General features: G+C 50.0%; 1 protein-coding gene across 1 annotated transcript; it reads right to left on the reverse strand.

Moving 5' to 3' along the window:
* Positions 1–8,552: 8,552 nt before the first annotated feature.
* Positions 8,553–20,887, reverse strand: LOC110585772 (5-hydroxytryptamine receptor 5B). Its single transcript, XM_021695899.2, has 2 exons — positions 20,108–20,887; positions 8,553–8,945 (listed from the first exon to the last, which is right to left on the reverse strand). The coding sequence occupies exons 1-2, from the start codon at positions 20,885–20,887 to the stop codon at positions 8,613–8,615; spliced, it is 1,113 nt and encodes a 370-aa protein (XP_021551574.1). The 3' UTR covers positions 8,553–8,612.
* Positions 20,888–22,224: the final 1,337 nt, after the last annotated feature.

A 22,224-nucleotide genomic window follows, 5' to 3' on the forward strand; every position in this document is an offset into this window, starting at 1 on the left:
AGAGTGGATGGTGCCTTTGTGAGGAATTAGGACCGTAAGTGTGCCTTACAGTCGGGCCTTAGAGGCTGACGTGATGCCCCAAGGCCCACTTCATTTCAGAAGCCACTCAGGAGCATTCCTCCCAGGATATCTTGTGTTCCCAGAGTATGGCTGCGTATTGGGCTAAGCCCACAGACTTTTCTGGAGTTTAAAAAAAAAAAAAGTCAGCAGGAAACATGCTTAAGTTACTTTTATGAAATGTGTGCTTCTGGAGGAATGAGGCTTCCCGAGGAAGCATTCAGTTTCCCCTCTTCGGTCAGAGCCATGAGCTTGATAACATGGCAGCCTTCCCGGAGCTGACCAAACGGTACCCTGGCATTCTCCACCAGTCTCGGGGTGGGGCGCCACCCTCCCCAACATGTATCTCACCTAGTACATGGGGCTGCCTTGGTCTAAACCAAAATCAGAGCTGCTGAGCAGTACAGACTAGAGGACCGTGAGGCCTGTGGGGAGACATTTGGACATATTTCTTGTTGTCCTTGGCCAGGGTTCGGTCCCATGGGTCCCTGGGGTCAGCTCATTGCACTAGAGGGAGGTGCCAAATGTTAGAGAATGCTGCCAAAGTGACATGTTGGGGTGTTTCCTTTTTGAACAGAGAGAGCAAGCTCATTCCAGGTTTGTCAGGCCTAAGTTCTTGTTAGAGTCTCAAGTGTATGGTTTTCACTGGGTTCTGGTCCATTGCCCATATTCTGTGGGTAGCCAGGTCCTGCCAGTGTCTACTGAAGCAGGACCAGAAGGCCGAGGGGCTGCGACAGATAGCAGGCCTTTCTCAGGCTGAGGAAGTACTTCTTGACAAACAGCATAGCTCTTGGAAGCTCCTGAAACCAGAGCAGAGGACGGGGAAGGCCTCAGGCAGCCCTCTGCAGCCTCACGCAGCGCCATCCCCATGACCTCAGGCTGACTACTGCTGGCCTTGATCATGTCTGTAGTGACCAAAGCAGGCCTGACAGCAAAGGCACTTTGGACCACAAGCAGTGGCCTGTGACCCGGGCCACCTTGATTCCTGTCACTCGGGCATGGCCTCGTCTTGCCCTGTCTGCACGTGACTGATGATCAGTGTACGAGGGAAGCAGCCATTCTAGCGATAAACTTCAGTGGGCACTTTGGCTGAGCCTGAGGTGCAGAGCTGGCTTGAAGCTTGCTTTGGGGAAGAACGTTAAGGATGTGCTTTCTGCTGTCCTTGTGTCCAGTGCTGGCTTCCGGTACAAGCACATCTTACTGCACAGCAGTCCCGCAGAGAGCCCCAGCAAGGTGAGGTAGCTGCCGTCCATCTGTGTGGCTGGGTACCGGTCAGGTGGCGTGCCTTATGCGAGCCATCTTCGGAGCCCCCCAGGCCTTCTCTCAGTCCTCTTCCCCAAGTCCAGAGCATTTCTTCTAACAGCACATGGCGATGGGCTCAAAAACGTTTTGTAAAAAATCATGTTGTCACGGTCCCCACTCTTCTCACGATAAATGTGTAAAAGCATTGAGGGGGTCTAGTAGCTGGTGTGTGGCTCATTTGACATTGTGGGGAATACTGTGGGTTTTCCGCATCAGCCTTCCATCAGTTCCTCAAATGCGCCGAGCTCGCACCTGCCCGTGGTTGTTGTCCTTGCTGCTGCCTCTGCCTGGTCCGCCATCCGTCCAAGGTCACGGGCAGTGGCTTTCCAGGACGGCCTGATCTGCTACAGACCCATTCAGTGTCTGCCTGCAGCCCTGGTCACATTCTGCCCTTTCCCCTGCTGTCTCTCTTGGTGGCACAAGCTACTGTTTGATCTCTTCGTCCTTCGCGAAGTCTGTAGCGTGCTCACCCCCCAGAGTGGGAGAGCGGTGAAAGCAGGAACCGTGCAGTCTCCCCAGAGCCTGGCTTGGGTCAATGGCCCAGAGATTCTGGCCGCATAAAAGAGCTTCTCTAAATTACAACTTTGCATCCCTGTTAATTAGCAGAATCTAGACTGAAGCTTTCGTCTGATTTATGCTTTGTTTGCATACAGGTGGACAGTTTTACTCAGCAGCTTGAGAGACTCTCTCAGAGTGTCTTTGTTAGACTCACACCTCAAAGGTCGGGATGACAGAGGGGTCAGAGGTCTCACACCGTTCAAAGCAATTACCTTTCACGTGGGTTTTTTTTCTCCCCAGACAGGGAGAAAGAGAAAGGGAACACACCAGTGTCAGAGATGAGGTCATGAGTCTCTTTTGGCTCCAAGTATGTTGTGAACCTAACGGTCACGTGACTGGTTGAAGTGACTCAGCCACATGAAACCAGGAAGTGGGGAGCAGCCGTGGAATGCTGTGCTGGCAGGAGTACGAACGGTACAAATCCACGGGGGGCAGTCCGACAGTATCTATGAACAGGGCAAATGCACAGACCGCTTGAGCCAGCAGTGCTACTTCTAGGAGTTTTCCCCATGTACAGGGACTTTTACTGCAGCATTATTTGTAATAGCAAGAAGTTGGAAACCACCACCAACATAGGGCAGTGGTTAAGTGAATCATGGTGAATCCGTCCAGTGGGCTGTTAAATTTGGAAGAACAGAGTCACTCTGTATGTACTGCCGTGGGATGATCCCTAAGGCGCATGGTTAAGTGGGGGACAAGAGGCTCTTGGTATACTGGTGCTTGTTTTTGAAAGAGGGGAGGGGTTGGGGAAAACGTGTGTCGATGGGTATACACACGTGCGTGGCGCATTCACGCACATCTGTCATGCGTACCTGCTAGCGTGTGCCTAGACTATCTCTGGGAGAGTACACAGGAACCTGACAGCTTTGGTTGCCTCTGGGGAGAGGGATGGGAATTGCTTTTCACTGTATACCTTTTGTACCTTTTGAATTTTATACCATGTACATGTATTATCTATTCAAAAAAAATAAAGTTTTTAAATCTTAATTTGATTTGATTTTCTACCAAACAGAAACATGACAGAAGATTCATGTTTGATAAGTCTGCTTTCCTTAGGAATTTAAAGCCCTACGCCCAAAGTAATTAATTTCTCCTTTTCTTGGGTCTTGGGGGGAAATAGGGAAGTGGAAAGGGGGCTCACCTCTTCTGACAGAGCAGCTATAGGGAGAGGAAGCAGTGAGGGGACGGTAAGGGGGCAGTGGACCGTGAAGCGGTTTGCCCCTCTCTCGTGAGGGTCACAGCACCACCCCTGTCCCTCTGGCTTTGGGGGTGCAAAAGATGGAGATGGTACCCCTGAGCCAAGGAGACGTTGCTGCTGGTAATCAGCACAAGGTGCATTAAGAGAGCTTCTGTTCTTGCAAGTTGTTGGGGAAGGACAAGGTGTCTAGAGCAGCGTTAACCATTTTGAGACCATGAGAAGAGACATCCCGACACGGGGAGCTTGGCAGAGTGAAAAGATGGGAAGAGCCTGGTTCCCTGAAGGCATGGCGAGCCTCTTGAACCAACCCAAGGACCCCTTGCCCCCATATTTCTTGTTCCATGAGAAAAATAAATCCCTGATAGCTCCTTCATTCAACCAACAAATATTTGAGCTTTTGTTGTGGGTCAGGCCCTGGGAATACAGCAGTGAACAAAGCAGACAGAAGAACTTGCCTTCACTACATTCCAGTGGGGAAGACTTATAAGCAAGGTAAGACCATGTAAGCTACAGCCGTGTTGCTTCAGCGTACTGGTTAAGGAAGAAGGATCGGGAGTGTCTGGTTTGGTGGTGATTTGCAATTTTATAATGAATAGTTAGGGACTACCTTCACATCCTTTACTGGGAACTACCTTGGTTGTCATTCCGGAAACTTCACCAGAGCACCAGTTAATTTGCTGGCCACTGCACATACCCAGTGGTGTACCCCCTGGCAGGGCCTGCTCGGTGTCAGCCTCCTGGTTCCCTCCAGGCTTGTTGTAGATGTCACCAGAGTGTCTACCTTAAAAAATGCCTCCTGCCCCTAATTGCCTCTTTCACCGACTCTTAGCCACCCCAATTTTCTTTGAATTCTATAAACTGCACATTATTTTACATCCTTTTATTTTTGTCCTATAGAAAACCAGGTGTTCTGTGGTTTAAAAGCTATGGGTAGTTTCTCTGCATGAATTTAATTTTGATAACTTTTATTTTTTCTTGAGATTTTATTTGAGAGAGAGAGCATGTGCACACACACACAAGCAGGAGGGGGGCAGAGAGAGAGGGAGAAGCAGGCTCCCCACTGAGCAGGGAGCAAAGGTGGGGCTCGATCCCAGGGCCCTGAGATCATGACCTGAGCTGAAGGCAGATGCCTAACCAACTGAGCCACTCAGGCCCCTAATATTGGTATTTTTTAAAGATAACATTTACATGTTTTCAACTTAATTCAGGTAAGAAATAAAATGTGTTTTGCATTTTCTAGATTTGTGTGCTGTTTTGTTTCAGAAGTTTGAATCATTAGTGTTTTTATGATCGAAATCCAGCCTAGAAAAAACTTTCTCCATTGTCTCTTTAGGATATCTGTGTTCTTAGCATTAAATAAATACAAACAAACTGATGACTAGTGAGGGAATGAGCCACCTGGTGAGGGATACCTGTGTGAGGGAGATGCCAGGCGGAGGGGTTACTGAGTGTAAAGTCCTTGAGGTAGAAGCAGACCCAGCAGGTGAGTTTTGAGGAATCATTGGAGGCTCTGGAGATTTCAACAGAGACACCTTGGGAGCTGTGCTGACCACAGACCAGGGAAGCAAGGGCAACAGCAAGGACCCCAGATAAGAGATGACTGATAATCCAGATGAACATATACCAGAAACAAAAGTCTTAGACACTGTGCTTACCCTTTTTATACCACACTCTGATTTTTTATGTTCTGCCTTTTTCACATAGGGAACACTGAATTATTTGTTGCCATTCTTCACTCCCCCAGAACAGACACCTTTGTCGTGGCGTCCTGGCGGGTGGAATGCTCTTCCCCATCCTTTGACTTTGGGCTTTTACTTGGTCTGTGGGTTGTTAGCAGACTTGCTATGAGCAAAAGTTTGGAAGCGTGCTTGAGTGGTCAGGCTTGCCCACTTGCTCACCTCTCTCGAAAATAACATACCGTGCTGGCCCAAGGAGGTTGAGGGACACATGGAACAGACCTAGACCCAAACAAACTGCTGCTTGAAGCTGGACCCAGAAGAGCCCAGCCTGGATCGGTGAGATCCCAGCCAACTCATAGACATTTCATAGACTCAGACACTTCTCTGTACTACCCAGTGTTAGTGCAGAGGGATCAGGTCAGGGGCCAGAAGAGCAGGCTTCTAGGGATGGTACCCACGTGGGGATAGATGCTCATGCTGGAAAGCAATCATGATCAGAATCCAAATTCCCATCCAGCATGGCATGAAGAAACATGGAGGCCATGCTAAAGGGGAGAAAGGGAGCATACTTTATCCATTGTACATGACTGCATTATAAAAGAATACCATTGGGTTAGCCCCATCCATCCTACAGACCTGGAACTTTGTGAAATTGGATTCTGACGTGAAGATACTTTAGCAAATGAATCTCGACAAGGAAGAGACTATTTCCTCTTACATCCTCCCACCCCCGTCTTAGGTACTGCAAGCAAAGAGATTTGAGGCAGAGCAGAGACATCATGGTTATTAAAGCAGTTCCTGCAATGTTCATTATAAATCAGATACTTTGTCAATAGACTGTTATTTTGATACTCTTATTAAAAGAAATTACAGGTGCAGCCTTACAGAGAGTCAGTCATCAACTGATCTGTTTCAGAAATTAAGCATTTTGTAATTATAGTGGTGGTTAGGGAAGGTCCCCCTAACTGAAGAAAAGGGTCAAGTCTGAAAGGTCCAATAGAAGTTGCCACCAAATCAGCAAGCAAGCAACCTCCTTTTAAGAAGGGCTCCACATACGTAATTCCTTCCGCCTGGGATGCTTCCATCATGATCCTACATTAAGCCAAAGCCCAGGCAAATGAACACGATCATAAAGCATCCTACCCAGAAGGAAGAGTAAACCAAAAAATTCCACAAGTGCCCCTCACCAACTCTACCTAGATTCTTCCTCTAAGGCTCCTGCCTGGAATCCAACTAGAACAATGCAAGCAGACCCACTACACCAGGTACAGTGTTCATGCTGCAAAACGCAAGCAAACATTGAAACATGGAGTCCAGGCCGACTTCCGTTGAGTTCCCGTCCTTCCCCATGCTTGGATACAGGTCAACTTGAGTCCAGATACCAGTTCTGCCATGTATGTACTCATGTGTGACCACAGGCAGGCTACTTACCCTCGGCATGGGGTTCGATGAGGACAGTACCTACCTCGCAGGATAGATGTAGGATCAAATGAGCATTTGTATCTAAAACCTAGTACAGCAGCAACACATGGTGGATGCTTGATAAACAGTATGAAGAGAGGGACAGGGAAGAAGATCTCTAACACCACCTAGTGTGTTTCAGCGGATAGGGCAAAATCCCCAATAGCCCCAAGCGTGAGCTCTAACCCTTCAAACACAACAATGTGCCCATTCCTTTCTTTCCTGGCTTGGTTCACAGAGGATTTGAGGTGGCTTGCAGGAAATACACAGACTAGGATAGTAAAATACAAATAGAACAGAAAACACTAGGATAGGGAAAACCTAAGTAAGAATTGGAATTATAGACTGGCTAGAAACCTTAGACACAAATCAATAGGATGCCAGTTCCTACACAGATTCCAAAGTTAGGCCAGAAATGTGGTTCTGTTCTTCCTGATCAAGGGAAAAATGGAAACATAATAAAAGTCCTCATTATCATAAGAAAACATGCTTCACAAAGAGTGAAACAGAGGACTTCACATTTTTATGTGAAGTGCATTGACATATTTCACATGAGTGTTTTTTCAAGTATCTTCCAATGAAAGAATAAAATTCCAAAATAGGACTCCAAGAAAGCTGTCGTAGAAAGCCATACAAAGCACCTTTGTGGTGTCCCAACCGCTAGCCACAAAGGAATAGTTGAACCACGTACTCTCCCCAGACTGCCTTCAGAATCCCTCCCCTCAACAGGGTTGATATGCAGCAAAGCTGGGACTGTGGATGGTTTGAGGTACGGGTCCTCAATGGCAAAAACACAAAGTTTGGTAACCAGAGGTGGTTTCTAACACATTCAGTGACAAAATCTGATCTGACTCTGTGCTAGCTAGCTATTTTTAGTCTTTTCTCACAGTATAAATATTCATACATTTTACTGCACAGGTTGAGTAGAGACTGCTGCCCCCAACCGAGCTGGGGGTGTTAGCTAATTTATGCAATATACACCATATTGCCTTTCTAACACTTGAAAACACTTTTAAGTTCCAAAGCCCATCTGGCCCCAAAGATTTTGGAAAAGGCACTGTGGACCTCTATTCTCTGATAAACCCCAAAGTACAGGTCCTCTATAGTATAAGCTTAAAAGAATGTCTACATACCTCAAATATCTGGTGAGCCGATGCGGGAGTGTACTGTTTTGGGTACATTGAAAAAACCTAATCAGTAGGCAACCGGCCCTTCCCAAAATCAGGGGGACTGTGGCCAGCATGACTTAGTCTAGGTATCCCCCCTCATCCAGGCCCTTGGACCCCTATATACCTGGGCCACATTTGGTATTTTCAGGAAGGCCAAGATTCACTATGGCAGTTTGGGATTGTTGTGTCTTAGACTGCAGTCATCCCTGTTTCGATGGCATATGTGAATGTGTGTGTGTGTGTGTGTGTGTGTGATCAGTCATACATATGAATGATTTTGAGCCTAGAAATCAATGCTTCAATAGTATTTTTATTACACATACAAGTGTGTATGGTGAAGTGGTGGGAACATTTCTCATAGCTGCTCTCCCTTGTTCAGAAGCAGAGAAAGGACCCCACCGGGATCCTCAACTCTGGCCGGCTAGAATCCCCTAGGGAGCTTTAAAAAGCACTCCTGCCTGAGTCCCCCACCCCCACCCCCCCTCCGCCCAAGGCCAACTTAATTGGTCTAAAGAACAATCTAAGTATCTAGCACTGTCTCTCACTGATGAAAAAAGAACTCAATAATATAATTATCAGACTTCTCCGAAAGTCTGATTCAGTAGATAATGGGTTGCACCAGACACTTTTTTTTTTTTAATAAAAAACCAACGTTCCTATGATGCCCATCTCCCCAGTTGGGATACACCGCCTTGGAGATTGGGGAAGGTATGTTGAATCAGGTGGATACGGGGTGGGGGCTGTTTCAAAGGAGACAGTCTCCTGAGTGGGCCCCAAAACAGGCCACCTGGGGCTCTGTGCTGAGGGATCCCCTCGGAAGAATAGGGTATTAAATAAAGGAAAGGCAAGTCAGCTTCGACTCCTGTGTCCATTCCAGCCAGTTAGCAGTACCTAGAGCGCTGATAAGGATTCTGAGGCAGAGGTCCCGCGGCGTGGAGAAACGTGCCCCGATCGATTAGCAATGTCTGCCACACACCCGGGAAGAGGGCGTAGCTGCACGCTTGCCACGCATGCGCTGTCTTTCCCGGCGAGCCGTTGGCGCTGCTGCTCCTACCGTCCAGGCCCGATGGTATGGCTCTGATGTCATCGGCACTCTGCTGTGGGGCCAGGCTCCCAGATACCTGGGGCGGAGAGAAATACCAGTTCTCTGCCCACGGCCCTACCTGCAGGTCTCCCCGAGCCCTGGGTTTATCTCTGCTTGCTGAAGAGACTCTTCAAGGCGTTGTTGTAGTTCTTGTTAAATGCTGTGTAAATCAGGGGGTTAAAGAAAGAATTGGAGTAGCCAAGCCACAAGAATATGCTTTTCCAGATGGGGGGCAGGCTGCAGGCACAGAGGGGGCTGATGAGCTCCGCCAGGAAGAAGGGGATCCAGCACAGCACAAACACGCCGATGAGAATGCCCACCATCACGGCTGCCCGCTTCTCCTTCTGCTCCCGCCACGAGTCCCCGCTCATCTGAAAGGCCACCACTGGGCGCCGCGCCGGGAACACCATCTCAGCCTCCTGAGGGGCCTCCTTCACCTTGGAACAAAGGAAACGTGCGATTAACACATAAAACCTGACGTGGGATGATAAATCCAGTGTGGCCAACACCTCTCCTGCAGCCTCTCAAGATGCGCTTATACCAGAATCCATCCAAAATGTTAGGTGAAAATGTTCCTGAAAGTGTAGGTTAAAATAAGCCCTGAAGGGGGTGCCTGGGTGGCTCAGTCGGTTAAGTAGGTTAAGCATCTGCCTTCCTGGGATCGAGTCCTCCATCCCGCTCCCTACTCAGCGGGGAGCCTGCTTCTCCCTCTCCTTCTGCCTACCGCTCTGCCTACTTATGCTCTCTCTCTGACAAATAAATAAAATCTTAAAAAAATAATAATAATAAGTCCTGAAGTTTCTTCTGGAGTGAGAGTGGTGGTCCCCACGATGTCAGATAATAAGATATAAAAAGGGAAGGTGGCAGATAAGAGCAGGAGCCTCCGTGTCAGACTCTGGCTTGAGTCCCAGCCCCAGTGGCCAAACCTGCTTTTCCCCCATCTGTGAAGCTGGGTGACAAAGTCCTCTCCCCCCATCGTAAGGCCACCGGGGAGACGACGTGAACTGGGAATGTGCTGGCTGCCCGGCACAACTCCTGGCACATGACCCATTCGACAATCATGGAGTGGGCTGGGGGCTGGGACTTGGACCCCAAAGAGAACAGATCCCAGCCCAGCCCAGGCACAAAGTTCGCAGCTGGCAAGGCAGCCTATAAACATCAATATTGCAAGGAATTATACAACGATGTGCTGAATGGATTCCAGATTTAGATTCTGGGGTACTTCTGTACTGCCTAGCTTAAAAAAACAAACAAACAGAAAACTGTAAATGCCATTGTGGTAATAATTCACTACCATTTAAGGAGCCTCTGGTGCACCGTCCACCCTGTCACCCCCATCCTTTGGTCAGCTCCTCTTCACCTCTCGGGTCTCAGCTTGGAGGCTGAGTGGCCTCTCAGAGTGGCCTTTCTAACCCTCTAAACTCAAACACATCTCCCTGTTTGGCACCCCTTTCTCCTCTTCTGTAGCAATTTGTGCGGCGATGGCGATTACACCTGTCCGCCCACCCTGGGCCAAGCTGAACCGGCGCTGGGACTGTCCCCCTTGTACACACAGCTGCCCGGCAGCAGCACCTGGTGCCTGGCCGGTGCTCAGGAAACGGCTGGTCAGTGAACCAGTGATCATGACAACAGAAAGGTCCGCACCTGCGTCTCCCTTCTCCTTTAGAAGAGACCGCGCTGACCCATCCCCTCATAGCGGACCATCCTCAAGTCACAGACAAGTCTGAGCCACAGAGACGTGCCATCCTGAAACCATCTCATGAATGCTGAGCCGTGTCTTGGGGAGGGAACCATCTTATCAGAGCAGGAGCCGAACTGGACGGTGGCGTGGTCGTTTTCCTCCCTCCAGGCTCAGGACTGGGCACTTTTCCAACCACTTCTCTGCTGACCTAAATGGCCTCCCAGGCACTTGAGTCCCTCCCCCGGGGAACGGAAATTCCAAATCCTTGGTATGCTATTGAGGCAAAGAAATGGGGTGAATTCAGCTCAAAGGGGCTCCTGGGGGAAAGAAACAAAAGGCAAGTTCACAGAGTAAGTTGGTTTAAAGGACCTGGCCTCCAGCACTGCGGCGGTTAGCGGCATCCAGCTCCGCTCCGCCGTGGCATCTGTTTGCTAGAAGCCCGTGTTCCCAGCTTTCCTCCTGAGCCTGCTACACCCCTCGCAGAGAGAGATGCGGGAAGACTGTGGAATCTTTCCAGAAACGGCTTCAAAGAAACGGAGTGGCAGAGAGAGGCCATACAGCCTGGGATGATGATTCCGGTTTGCGAGGAGACTGACTACCTTGGCTTTTGTCGTTTGAAGTGTAATATCCAATAGAAAGCCAAAAGAGGCTAAGAACAGCTCCAGAGAAGTTAACCATAAAACAGACACTATGCTTAAGTCTTGTAAAACAGACATAAACAGACACTATGCTTAAGTCTTATAAGGGATGATTTGAATTCATTCTTACATCAAAGTTTGGAGTATTATTATCTCCATTTCAGAGTTGAGAAAACACTCCGAGATGTTAAATACCTTGTCCAAGATCACCCAGTTGCTTATGGTAAGAGCTGGAGGTCAAACGGGAGTATTTTGAACCAGAGACCACACTCTTAATCCCTACCTGTTTTGCACCTTTAGAAAAGGTGATTGATCTGGATGGGTTCCAACAGAATCTTTTTATTTTTTAAGATTTTATTTATTTATTTGAGAGAGAGAGAGAGAGCATGAGTGGGAGGAGGGGCAGAGGCAGAGGGAGAAGCAGGCTTCCCGCTGAGCAGGGAGCCCGATGCAGGGCTCAATCCCAGGACCCCAAGATCATGACCTGAGCCGAAGGCAGACGCTTAACCATCTGAGCCACCCAGGCGCCCCAGTAGAATCTATTTTAAGAACACATATGCTTGAGATTTTTTCAGAATGGACATGTATGTCTTCCTGGCGATTTCTAGGGTCTCTAGCCACCAGCTCTGGAGCCATCCCTGAGCTTCTCCATCTTTCCTCGTTGGTCTTCTCTTTCCTCACCTCTTCACCCCAACTTCCGTCTGCACACCTGTCTTAACACTGACCATTCAGGCTTTAAGGGGCCTCTGACCTCTGGCTAGAAACCTCCCCCTGCTCCCCAATATGCAGGGAAGAGTCCAGGCTGTTGGATACACACAGCCAGTAGTCCCTGGCACTTTTGGGTCCTGCTGTAAAAGGAAAGGTGCTCTGAATACACAGAAGTTTGGAGTCACCAAATGCCTTGGCCAAGACCACACAAGTCGGGGGGAGGAACGCAGAACCAAGGCGCCTGCCTGGTCAGTCTCGTTCCAGGCCTGTATGGCCTCTTTCTGCCATGCTGGGACGGGACCTAAAAGATGAGTTTACCTTAACCTTCCATAGAATCTGAGGCTTTTTCATCTAAAATTAATTAAGGACCAAATCTGCCATACAATATATGCTTAAACATTTATTTACCACCCACTGTGTGTCTGGGGACTCTGTAGTAGAATTTCCCATCAAGTCCCAATTTGAAATATTCTGTCCCACTGTTCCCATCAGTACTCCGATGTCAGGGCAAGGATTCTGAGTCACCACGGACAGGCCAGCAGGGCAGGGACCATGAGTGTCCTGTCCCCTGAAGAGTCCCTAGCACCTAGTATCATGAATGGCATATAGTAAAAACAGTAAAAATTTACTGACTTGGGAGATGTTTCGGGGAGACGATTCTCTCGCAGGTCTCTTGCATTTATGCACATTTTGCTAACGAAGGCACTGACAGCCCCAAGTTTAGACTGGCTTATCGAGGATGTTTGTAAAGCAAACAACCTTGGAAGATAGAGATAGTGTCTCCCAGTGGAAAAACAGCAGCTTAGCTTGCAGCCCCTTTCAAAAGATTCAGGTTTCCTAAGAGCACAAGGCAGGTTTATCGATTGTCCAACACTGGGCAATACAGAGTTGAGCTCTCTCACCTAGGAGTTTCTCTGCCATGATGCAGATGCATCTGGGCCGCTCCAGGTCACTCCCGTGCGAGTCTGAGGGTAAGGGGAACCAGTGTCCATATGACGCTCGTGTGGGCCTGTGTGCCGAGCGTAATAGAGTCCTCTGACTCTGATTCGGAGTCTCCTGGCTCCTGCCAGTGCCCAGTGAGCTGTGGCAGGCTGACTTCCAGGTTGCTGATAGTGGTCTGGTACATGACTGGGTGGCTCCCCCCGCTATCTTACTCAGTAAGAAGAGCAACCAGTAAGGAAGGCACAAGGAAGCGAGGCTCAGAGCAAGTCAGTGGCCAGACAGAATTCTAACCAGAGCCCCGCCATGCCCTCACTTCTACACCTCTAACTGTGAAGAGCCTTGGCTGCGGGCTTACTGTGAGGAACACACGGGAGGCCCGCCGAAACCTCAACTTCCCGACCCCTTGTCCCTTCCTTCTTCTCTAAAAAAAAAAAATTCCAGCTGCCACAGAAAGAACCCACAAACATTTGTAATCCTCTAATGTTGTCAATTAAACATCCTAATAAGAAATAGGAGAGACAAGCAAAAAGAAGAAAGATGGTCCTAATCACTGGTGGAACAAACAGTAGTTTCCACTGTGACCCCTCGGGTCAGGCATGTAAGTATGGCAACGAGACTCTTTACTAAGCCTGGTGTCTGGGCGCCCATACTGATCCTAGCGATTAATTGAGCCCTACAACGTCCGAGAGGGAGAGAGGACACAGAGAGATTTCTGACTCGGGCTGAAGGCAATCTGGATTGTAACTGGAATTCCCTGTTTCTATCCAGAGCTCGGCAGGTCAGGACTTGGGACAGCTGGGGCTCCAATCTCTCTGCCCAGGGTTCACTGAGATAACCAAGCTCCACGGTGCATTTCCCAAAGGCACTTTAAGAAGTTAACTAACCAAAATAGCCCCTCAAAGTGAACGGAAACTGTCTAGCATGTCTGACAAACTAGATCAGGAAATTTTCTCAGCTGCTTCTCTTGTGTGAAAAGAAAAAAGAAGAGAAAAGAAATGAAATTCAGGAAGTTTTCTTACAGAAAAAAAAAAGCAGAGCATGCTGGGCTTGAAAAAAAAATAACTTTTCCTTCAGTGTAATTATATTCACAACAAAGTATAGAGTATAGTTTTGCTGAGCTCTTGCGTGTGATCATAACATAAGGTACAGTTGCTATCTTTCTTGTTTTTGGAGAACATGGATTTTTGTGGGGAGTTTAGTCACCATGGATTGGCTAAGGATCCACTGGAGTTAATTCGGAGAAGGGGAATACATCTGTGTTTTCTGTTCTAATATCATCTGATCTGAAGTCATCCCCACTTTACGAGTGGATGCCGATGGAAGGGCCTCTGTTGAGGCAAGAGTTCATACCCTGGAATCCCTGGAAGCCCAAGCCAAAGATTCTTGGCACGGGGGGTAGGGAGGAGGGAGTAGTGGAAAGAAGGGAGGCTTTGCCTTTTGCACATGTATTGTCCAGACTCAGGGTTCTGATTTGCCCCCCTTGGGGGCCATGCCCTGACAACTACAGCCCTGCTTCAGAGAGTCACAGTTACTATTACACTGTGGGTTCCATCTCTCAGAAAAGCCAAGGGGAAGGAAGGCTCAGCATCAGTCTTCAGAGATGGGCTTCAGGGACTGCCCTATGCAAATCGGGTGACTAAGCACCTACATACCTTTCTGGGCAGCAAGCCCAAGGCATCTGTGACCTACCCAAAGGTTAAGAACCATGGAATTTGGATCTCAGTGTTCCACTGAGAAGCTCAATCTATTCCAAGAACCACACAGATTTGAGGAGTAGATCATTGCAAGGTCATTGGTGAAGACACATGGTCCCTGCACCGTATTTGCCTACCCCCCCACCCCGCCTTTCTCCTTTTCCCCCTCCACTCTTCTCCAACAATCCAATCAGAGAGAAAAGAGAAATGGAAGTAGAGGTAAAGAGACAGAATGAACATAACAATGCAAGGAAACAGCAAGGGAGAAGTTTGTAGGGACAGGAAGGCCAGGGGCATTTCTGAAGGTGCAGATTTTAAAAACGCTCCTTGACACATCCAAGTACTTCCGGAAACTCGCAGACTCTTAGGTGCCAATCTTTAAAGAATCAAACCATAAACCAGATTTTTTATTACCACTGATACAATTTGATTCATAAAATGTACTTTCCTAAAGTTAAAATAAGCTTGCCGTCTGGCATGAGAATGTGTTTGAGCCCACAGTTCTTTTAATAGATTGAATCAGAACGAGGGTGGTGATTTTCCACCACTCTCTTCCTGTCTCCAACAAGCCCGCAGGCCCACCAGCAGCTTAGTCTTTGGGGTGGTCCAGATGACAACTAAACATTGGACAAGTGACAAAAACATAAAAGGCTCTGTACAGATTTCAGGTCACTCAAGGCTTATGTACTGTATGCTTACAACACAAAACTTATTTTTTTTTTCTGACAACACAAAAACTTATTTATGCTAATACAGAGAGTTAGCTTAGAGAGGCCAATATTTTATAACGTAACATTATCTAACACTCAGATCGAAGTTGTCGCAAACCCTACAGCTCAATATTACACATCTATTTTGCCCTTGACCATGTACAAAGTGCTTTCCCATATTCAGGCTCTCAGGACCATTCACTGTATTCTGGACAGACTTCTAGCAGAGCACCTATAAGATTTTATTGAATTTTTAATTATATAGTTGTGGTCTATTAAAATTAATCCCTTGAGAATAGAGACCTTGCTCATTCATTCTTTGAAACTTCAGAGGCTACGACAGTGCCTAATATGCAGGTCAGTAACAGTCGCTCAAGTAATTTTGAACACCATCTGTGTGTCTTACAGTGGTCGTTTTAAAATCTGTTCACAAGTTCACTGATACTTTTCCAAAGGTGGAGCCTAATTCCCCTTGCCTTGGGTGTGGGCTGGAGTTGGTGACTCACTTCTAGTGACTAGACTATAGGGGAAGAGATCTCATGTAACTTCTGAGACTAGTCTGTAAAAGTCATTGCAGTTTCCTCCTTACTGTGCTCTCCGGGAAGAAGGGAAGCCAGGCGCCATGTTGTGACAACGCTTAAGCAGCCCTGGGGAGACCTCCTGCTAACAGCTCTGTGAGTCAGCCATCTTGGAAGCAGTCTCCAGCCCCAGTCAAGCCTTGGAATGACTGCTGCCCCACCTGACATCTTGGCTACAACCACATGAGACCTTGGGCCCAGAAGGTCAAAGCCATTCCCAAGCCTGACCCACAGAAACTTAGTGCATGTTTGTTGTTTTACACCACTAAGCTTTGGGCTAATTTGTTAAACAAGTGAAAAGTAACTCCCCTATTAGGATGGTGAGTAATAGCAGTAAGAGGAATAAAATCATCATTCATTTTTTAGAACTTACAAGAGGAATTTTAAGAGAACAATAATGAAGATGCTAGCAGCTTGCATTTATGGTTTACTATTTTAGAGACTCTGTATACACCATTATCTCATTTACTCATCACAAGAATATTATGAGGCAGGTGGCAATATTTCCATTTTACCTATGGGGAAATGCAGGCTTAGACTGAGTCACTCAGCTACAGTGCTAATAAGTGGCACAAAAAGAATTGAAATCCAGGTCTCCTTGCTTCCAAATCCCATGCTCTTAACCACTGGGCACACTGTCTCCCACCACATGTTTATTGATTGAGTGAGTGAGTGAGTGAAGGGTGTCAGCCAGGGCTGCATTATCACATTCATGAGCCCTAGGCATCTCTGCCTCTGTGGGGCCCTTCTTCCATTAAAAAATATTAAAAATTATATTTTATGACCATATTATTATGAAGACTAATATAACTGAGGCTGGATACATTATTATATATTCATTGCTCTTATATTCATTCTTCCCCTAATTTTAAAAGAAATTAAAATTGAACCATTTCCATGGACCCCTAAAAGTACTGCGGCTCTGGGTAGTGCACCTACTGTGCCTAACGACTAATCAGACCCTGCTTATCAGCTTGTGCACGGTAATCAAACAATTGGAAAAAAAACCACAGTTTTTGATGTCACATTTTAAAAGCCAACTACATAATCTCCATTGATTTTGCTTTTTTCTTCTTCTCAATAGTAAAGGGCACAGGCCAATGGGAAACAATCATGACCCATGGGGGTTGCTTGGGGGGCGGGGGGCGAGCAGGACATACTCTATATGTGGTGCTCATTCTAGAAAGCTGAAAGAAAGGAGGGCAGGGTAGGAATGAACCCTGTCTCCTGAGAGAAGGCGGGGGAGTGCCTCCGTGCTCAGCTGTGGTCAGCTCTCCTGGAAAGGACAGAGTTCACGAGCAGAGTTTTGAGACCCTGATCCCATGCTGCCCCACCTCGACTGAGATATGGCTGCCTCCTTCCTATGAAGGTGAGGTACCTGAGGGCAGTGGAACAGTGCTCAGCAGTTAAATCCCTGGAGACAGACAGCGTGGAGGAATGACAAAGTAAAGAACAGTGACCTCAGCTTCTCCACACTTTAACTCTGTGGTCTTAAATGAACTGACTCTGTGGCGACTTAGTTTTATCAAGTGGAAAATGAGGGTTGGTGCTAAAGACAGTGTTCACCAAATAATCCACGTGTTTCCCTGGATGTCACAGCCAGTGGCTGGCCAATGGGCCGAGCACAGAGCTGTCATGTGTCCGCTTTGGGGGAAGGCAGTTAAAAGCTGCTGTATTTCCATCCATCTCTTGCCTTCACACGGCAACCTCGGAAGCCAGTTGTTCTAGACCGCAAAGCTCGAAGATGGCAAGGGGTCCAGGTCCATGAGTTGCTGCCTGGTGGAGAGCTCTGCAGGAGGGGACCCACACTGAACTCTGAGAGTGAGATAAGCTGTCCATTTGGGGGTCATATGTGGCTGAGCATGTCTCAGCTGATCCAGACTGATAGAGACGATAGGGTCAACCCAGCTGGGTCATGGAGATGAAAGAGAAGATGGATGTAGAGCATCAAATACAGTGTCTGGATTATAGGACTCACTTAGTAAACATTGGTTTCCGGTTCTACTTTCAAAAACTGCATTTTGCCCCAGAGAATTAAATCACTGCACAGGAACTCTTGCTGGTCCCTTTCTGATTATATCTCAGTGTTGGGACCTGGCCACAGAATCGCGGAAAAGATGAAGGATGTACACAGCCCCATTACCAGAGCCTTCAGACTCCGTAAGTGCTTCCATCACCCACAGAAAGCAGTACAGACACGTTTCAGGACCTAAATTCAACTCATTTTCCCTAGAGTGCAGGAAACAGCAGGAGGGGCGGGGGAAAGGTAGATAGTATTCCAGACATATTATTTTAAGTTTCCGTTTGGGTGTCTTGTGGTCAGAAACCTTGTAGATGCTGACGGAGCAGCATTACCCAGGCATTTGAGTGAGGGCTGGCTGAAGCCTAAGGAAGCGGGATGCTGTCCAACACAATCCCCTCTACAATCTCAGCATCACATGACTGGAGAGCCCCAGCCAGGGCTTAGACCCATACTGTGTATTAGAGAAGAGAACTTGCAGCCCAGAGCAGGGGAAGGGCTTGCCCCGGGTCCCACTGCCAGCAAGTGGAAAATCACACCACTGGCCCTGCCTCCCCGAGCTCTTTCTCCCCACCCACGGCCACCCCGGATTGGCCAGGCTTCTGTTCACTCTCTTCTTCTTGGTATCACCTGCCTGGATGGGGTCTTTCAAAAATGAATGCCCAACTCAGGTTTGGCAAGCCTTTCTGGCATCCATTCCGCCATGATTTCTCTAGGTGCACATTGGGTTGATGTAGCTATTAAAAATCAGCCCTACCTCCGCAATCAGACAGAAAAGCTATAATCACCCCAGGCATTTCCAAGGGACCTTTCAAAGAACATCATTAATTCTGAATAAAGCTCTCCCCTACCAACACTTTCCAATTCTAGTCTTGACATTCCTATTTTATGCTACTAAATCCCTCTGCCATTTAATGAAGCTTTTTTAAAACACATATGTTTGCGTAGCCTACGTATCTGAGTTAACTTTCCAAAATTAAAACAAAACTAACAACAGAAAACTTACTGTCTCTTTCTCCCTGCCCCCGCCCACCGGCAGTCCTTCCTTGGGCCATGCACAGTGGTCTCTGGCACACCCCCCACCCCCCAACCCCCCCCCCCTTAGCCATGGTTTCACTTCCCTTCCCGAAGTTTCAGTTATCTGTGATCAACCGAGGTATGGAAGATGATCCTCCTGATTCATCCACGTCAGTAGTAGCCTAACACTACGTCACGATGCCTACATCACCACCTCATGTCATCTCCTCACGTGGGCATTTTATCATCTCATAGCATAACCAGACGAAGGGTGGGTACAGTACAATATTTTTGAGAGAGAGATCACAGTCACATAATTTTTATTATAGTATATTGGTAAAATTGTTCTATTTTATTATTAGGTATGTTGTTAAACTCTGTGCCTAATTTATAAATTAAACTCTATCTTCAGTATGTATGTATAGGAAAAAATAGCATATCTGTGGTTTTAGGCATCCACTGTGGGTCCTGGAAGGTATGCCTGAGGACAAAGGGCAACTATTTTATTGTATTTGGAAAGGGGCAGTAAGTCCTATTATTATTCTCCAGGACTTGGAGCCTGACCACCACCACCCCCAAAAAAGGGAAAGTTTGGGGCTTCTAGGATGAGGAGGGAGCTGATATTTATTAGGGTCTTGCCAAAAGGCAGAAAGCTCCAGTTCTAAATGCAATCAGAGACGTTCTGCCAAATCCGTGTTCCTCTGTCTCATTCATTTTCAGGGTTTGATTCTGGCCCATTGCGGACTGCCAGGCAACACCCCGGTGATCCCTACCCCAGCCAGCTCTGCCACCCCGGGGTGCCAGGCACTGTGCTGGGGCCTCACGTGCTCCATCTCGTGAGATCCTTCCTCACCAAGAGCCCTATGAAGCAGGAATGAACTTGTTTAAAGACGTGGAAAAGAGGCCCGCAGAGGTTAAGCACCTGCCCCCAATGTCCCGAGCTGGGATCTGAACGGACGGTTCTATCTCCTTCCAAAGCCGCTAGAGGAAAACCCTGAGGTTGGGGTAGTGAGAGGAACACGATACTTGGGCTCTATTTTCTGCTCACTTCCCTCTTTGGAAGGGAGCTGGCCGCCAGAGTTGGAGATTCCGTTTCTGGACTGCAGAGGTTGGACCTGGGTGCAGCGGCGAAGGAAAACGCAGGGATGTGGTCCTCTGCACGCGCTCCCAGCCCGCCGCAGTCCCGCCACCCGGCAGCTGGTGGCTGCCGGTGTCACAGGGACACAATCGCTCCTGGGCAAAGCCCCAAGGGCTCGGCTCATCGGTGGTGCCCTCACCACTCCCCAGAAACGCTGCCCCTGCAGACCCCCTACAGCCGCGTGCCTCGGCGGCGCCCGCGCCCCCGCCAGCCCTAGTGCGCGGGTGCTGAAAGCCCTTCCCCCGCGCGCCGGGTCCGCTGGGGGCCAGCCCCACACGTGCGCGCCAGCGGCAGGGGAGGCGCCCCTCGGCAGGGGAGGCACCCCTTTGACAGCAGATGCCAAGCTCCTCGGGCGCTCCAGGTGAGCGCCCCAAGTGTGCAAGCTTCCGCCGCCGACTCTCCGGCTGGCCGAGCCGCCTCCTCCCGCAGCGACCCCCGCCCCCCGCGCCCCGGTTGGGCGGCCCGCCCCTCACCTGCACGGTGGCGGGCAGCGGCAGCACGGCCCGGCGGCGGCGGCGGCCGAAACGAAACTTGGCCGCCTTGTAGATCTTCCAGTAGACGAAGAGCACGACGCCAAGCGGCAGGTAGAAGGCGCCGCAGGTGGAGAAGACGGCGTAGGAGGGCTCCTGGCTCACCTGGCAGCGCTGGCGCCGCGCGTCGTATGCCTCGCCCCAGCCGAAGAGCAGCGGCGCCAGGGCGATGAGCGCCGAGAGCGCCCAGGTGAGCGCGATCATGAGCGCCGAGGCGCGGCGGCGGGCGCGCAGCGTGTACTGCAGGTGGCGCGTGATGGTCCAGTAGCGGTCCAGGGCGATGGCCGCCACGTTCCAGATGCTGGCGGTGCAGCACAGCACGTCGAAGGAGATCCACACGTGGCACAGGCTCCGGCCCAGCCGCCAGCGCCGCCCGGCCGACAGCTCGCTCACCAGGCTCAGGGGCATCACCAGCGCCGCCACCAGCACGTCCGACACGGCCGTCGAGGCCACCAAGTTATGCGGCACACGATGGAAGGCGCGGACGCGCAGGATGGTGACCAGAACCAGCAGGTTCCACAGGAAAGTGGCCGCGATCAGCAGCACCAGCAGCGTCACCACCAGCACCGTGAAGACGGAGAAGGGCGGCTCGCGGCCCGGCAGGGCGGCACCGCCCGGGGTCGACCCGACGACCCCGCCGGGGCTCGGGCCGATGCTGCAGGCCTCGGATCCCAGGGGAAGGGCGACGCCGGTGGCGGCCACCGAGAGGTTAGCTGCTTCCATGGCGCGCGGCGCGCGGGATCCGGGCTTCCCGGCAGGGGACACGCGCTCGCCGCCCCGGGCTCGTGGGGACCCGGCGGGTGCGGGCGTGGAAGGGGTCGCTGCGTGCCCCCGGGAGGACAGTGAGGGGTCCAGGTCGCCCTACCCAGTCCCTCCTTGGGTCGCAGCCCCCTTTTGGCTCCTCTGCTCTGAACCCTCGTGGACCTCCTTCCCAGTGGAAGAAAAAAAGAGAGTGGGACCCCCTCAGGAGTCCAGCTGGGCTCGGCGCGCCCGTCCCTCCCACCTCTCCGCGCCGTCCCCGGGGCAACGGGCTGTCACAGGGCTGGGAATCCGGGAGCGCCGAGGAGTGTCCGCGCGCAGGGGCGGATTGGAGAGGTGCCCCCACCCACAGCCGGGCTGCACAGGGGAGGGCGGGCGGGGGAGGGGGTGGCGGCCCACGGACCCGCCACAACACCAGCCAGGCATTCACGCCGCCCCGCCGGGCTCCCCGCCTCCCCCCTGCGGAGAGAACCCTAACTGCGGTTGTCTCCGGAGAAGGTTCACGATTGCGCAGCCATTCCGTAGCCGCCACCTTCGCGGATCCCTCGGACTCGGTTTGACATCGAGAAACAGAGGCGCGCCCCAACCCCTCTCCCGGACGGAGGAGTTCTAGTTTCATCGAATCACGATCCCACGTATACCTGAAAGAGGAGGTTCGGGTACTGAGGTACCCCAAACAGGACGCTCCTAAAGCCGGCCCCATCCTGCCGCTTCACCCGCGACACAGGGGTTCACGGTGCCTTGACAAGTTCACTCTGGCTCTGGGCAGAAAGAAGGCAGCCTCTAGGCAGTTTGGCCGAGGTCCCGGAAGAGGGAGCGATTACAACCCGTCCTCGCCATTCCTAACCCTGCCCCACCGACCTCCCCACCCCACCCGACCCCACCCCACACCGCCTTTGCATTTGCTAGCTTTCCTGATTGTATTATATACCTTCCAGGCTTTCACATCCAGGTTGGAATTATTTTTTGTTGACCCTTAGGCAAAGGTAGAAACCAACTGGAGGAGGCGAAATCACCCTAACCTTCCACCGGCCCCCCATTTTCAGTCTCATGCTTTTAAAAAATAGTTCAGTCATAATTAATTCAACCCAAGGCTGCATTACTTCTGTTCCTGGGTGTAGGATAGAAACATGAACGCAGAGCCGAAAGGGCCCCTTTTCTTTTCACTGCAGCAGACCGGAAGTCATCCACTGGCTTCTTGCTAACATCCTAGAACAGCCAGAGTGGGCACCAAGGAATGAGAGTCAGCTCTCAGAGAGGCGCTTTCTGGAAGGGCCCCTGAGGCTGTAGCAGGTGGAAGG

Source organism: Neomonachus schauinslandi, chromosome 3, assembly GCF_002201575.2.
Source record: "Neomonachus schauinslandi chromosome 3, ASM220157v2, whole genome shotgun sequence".
In the NCBI taxonomy this organism is placed as follows: domain Eukaryota; kingdom Metazoa; phylum Chordata; class Mammalia; order Carnivora; family Phocidae; genus Neomonachus; species Neomonachus schauinslandi.

Excerpts from the sequence above, each read along its gene's own strand:
- LOC110585772 (XM_021695899.2), bottom strand. The coding sequence starts at position 20,887 with ATGGAAGCAGCTAACCTCTCGGTGGCCGCCACCGGCGTCGCCCTTCCC. Across the intron at positions 8,946-20,107 it reads CGCTGCCCGCCACCGTGCAG|GTGAAGGAGGCCCCTCAGGA; the intron begins GTGAGGGGCGGG and ends CTTTGTTCCAAG.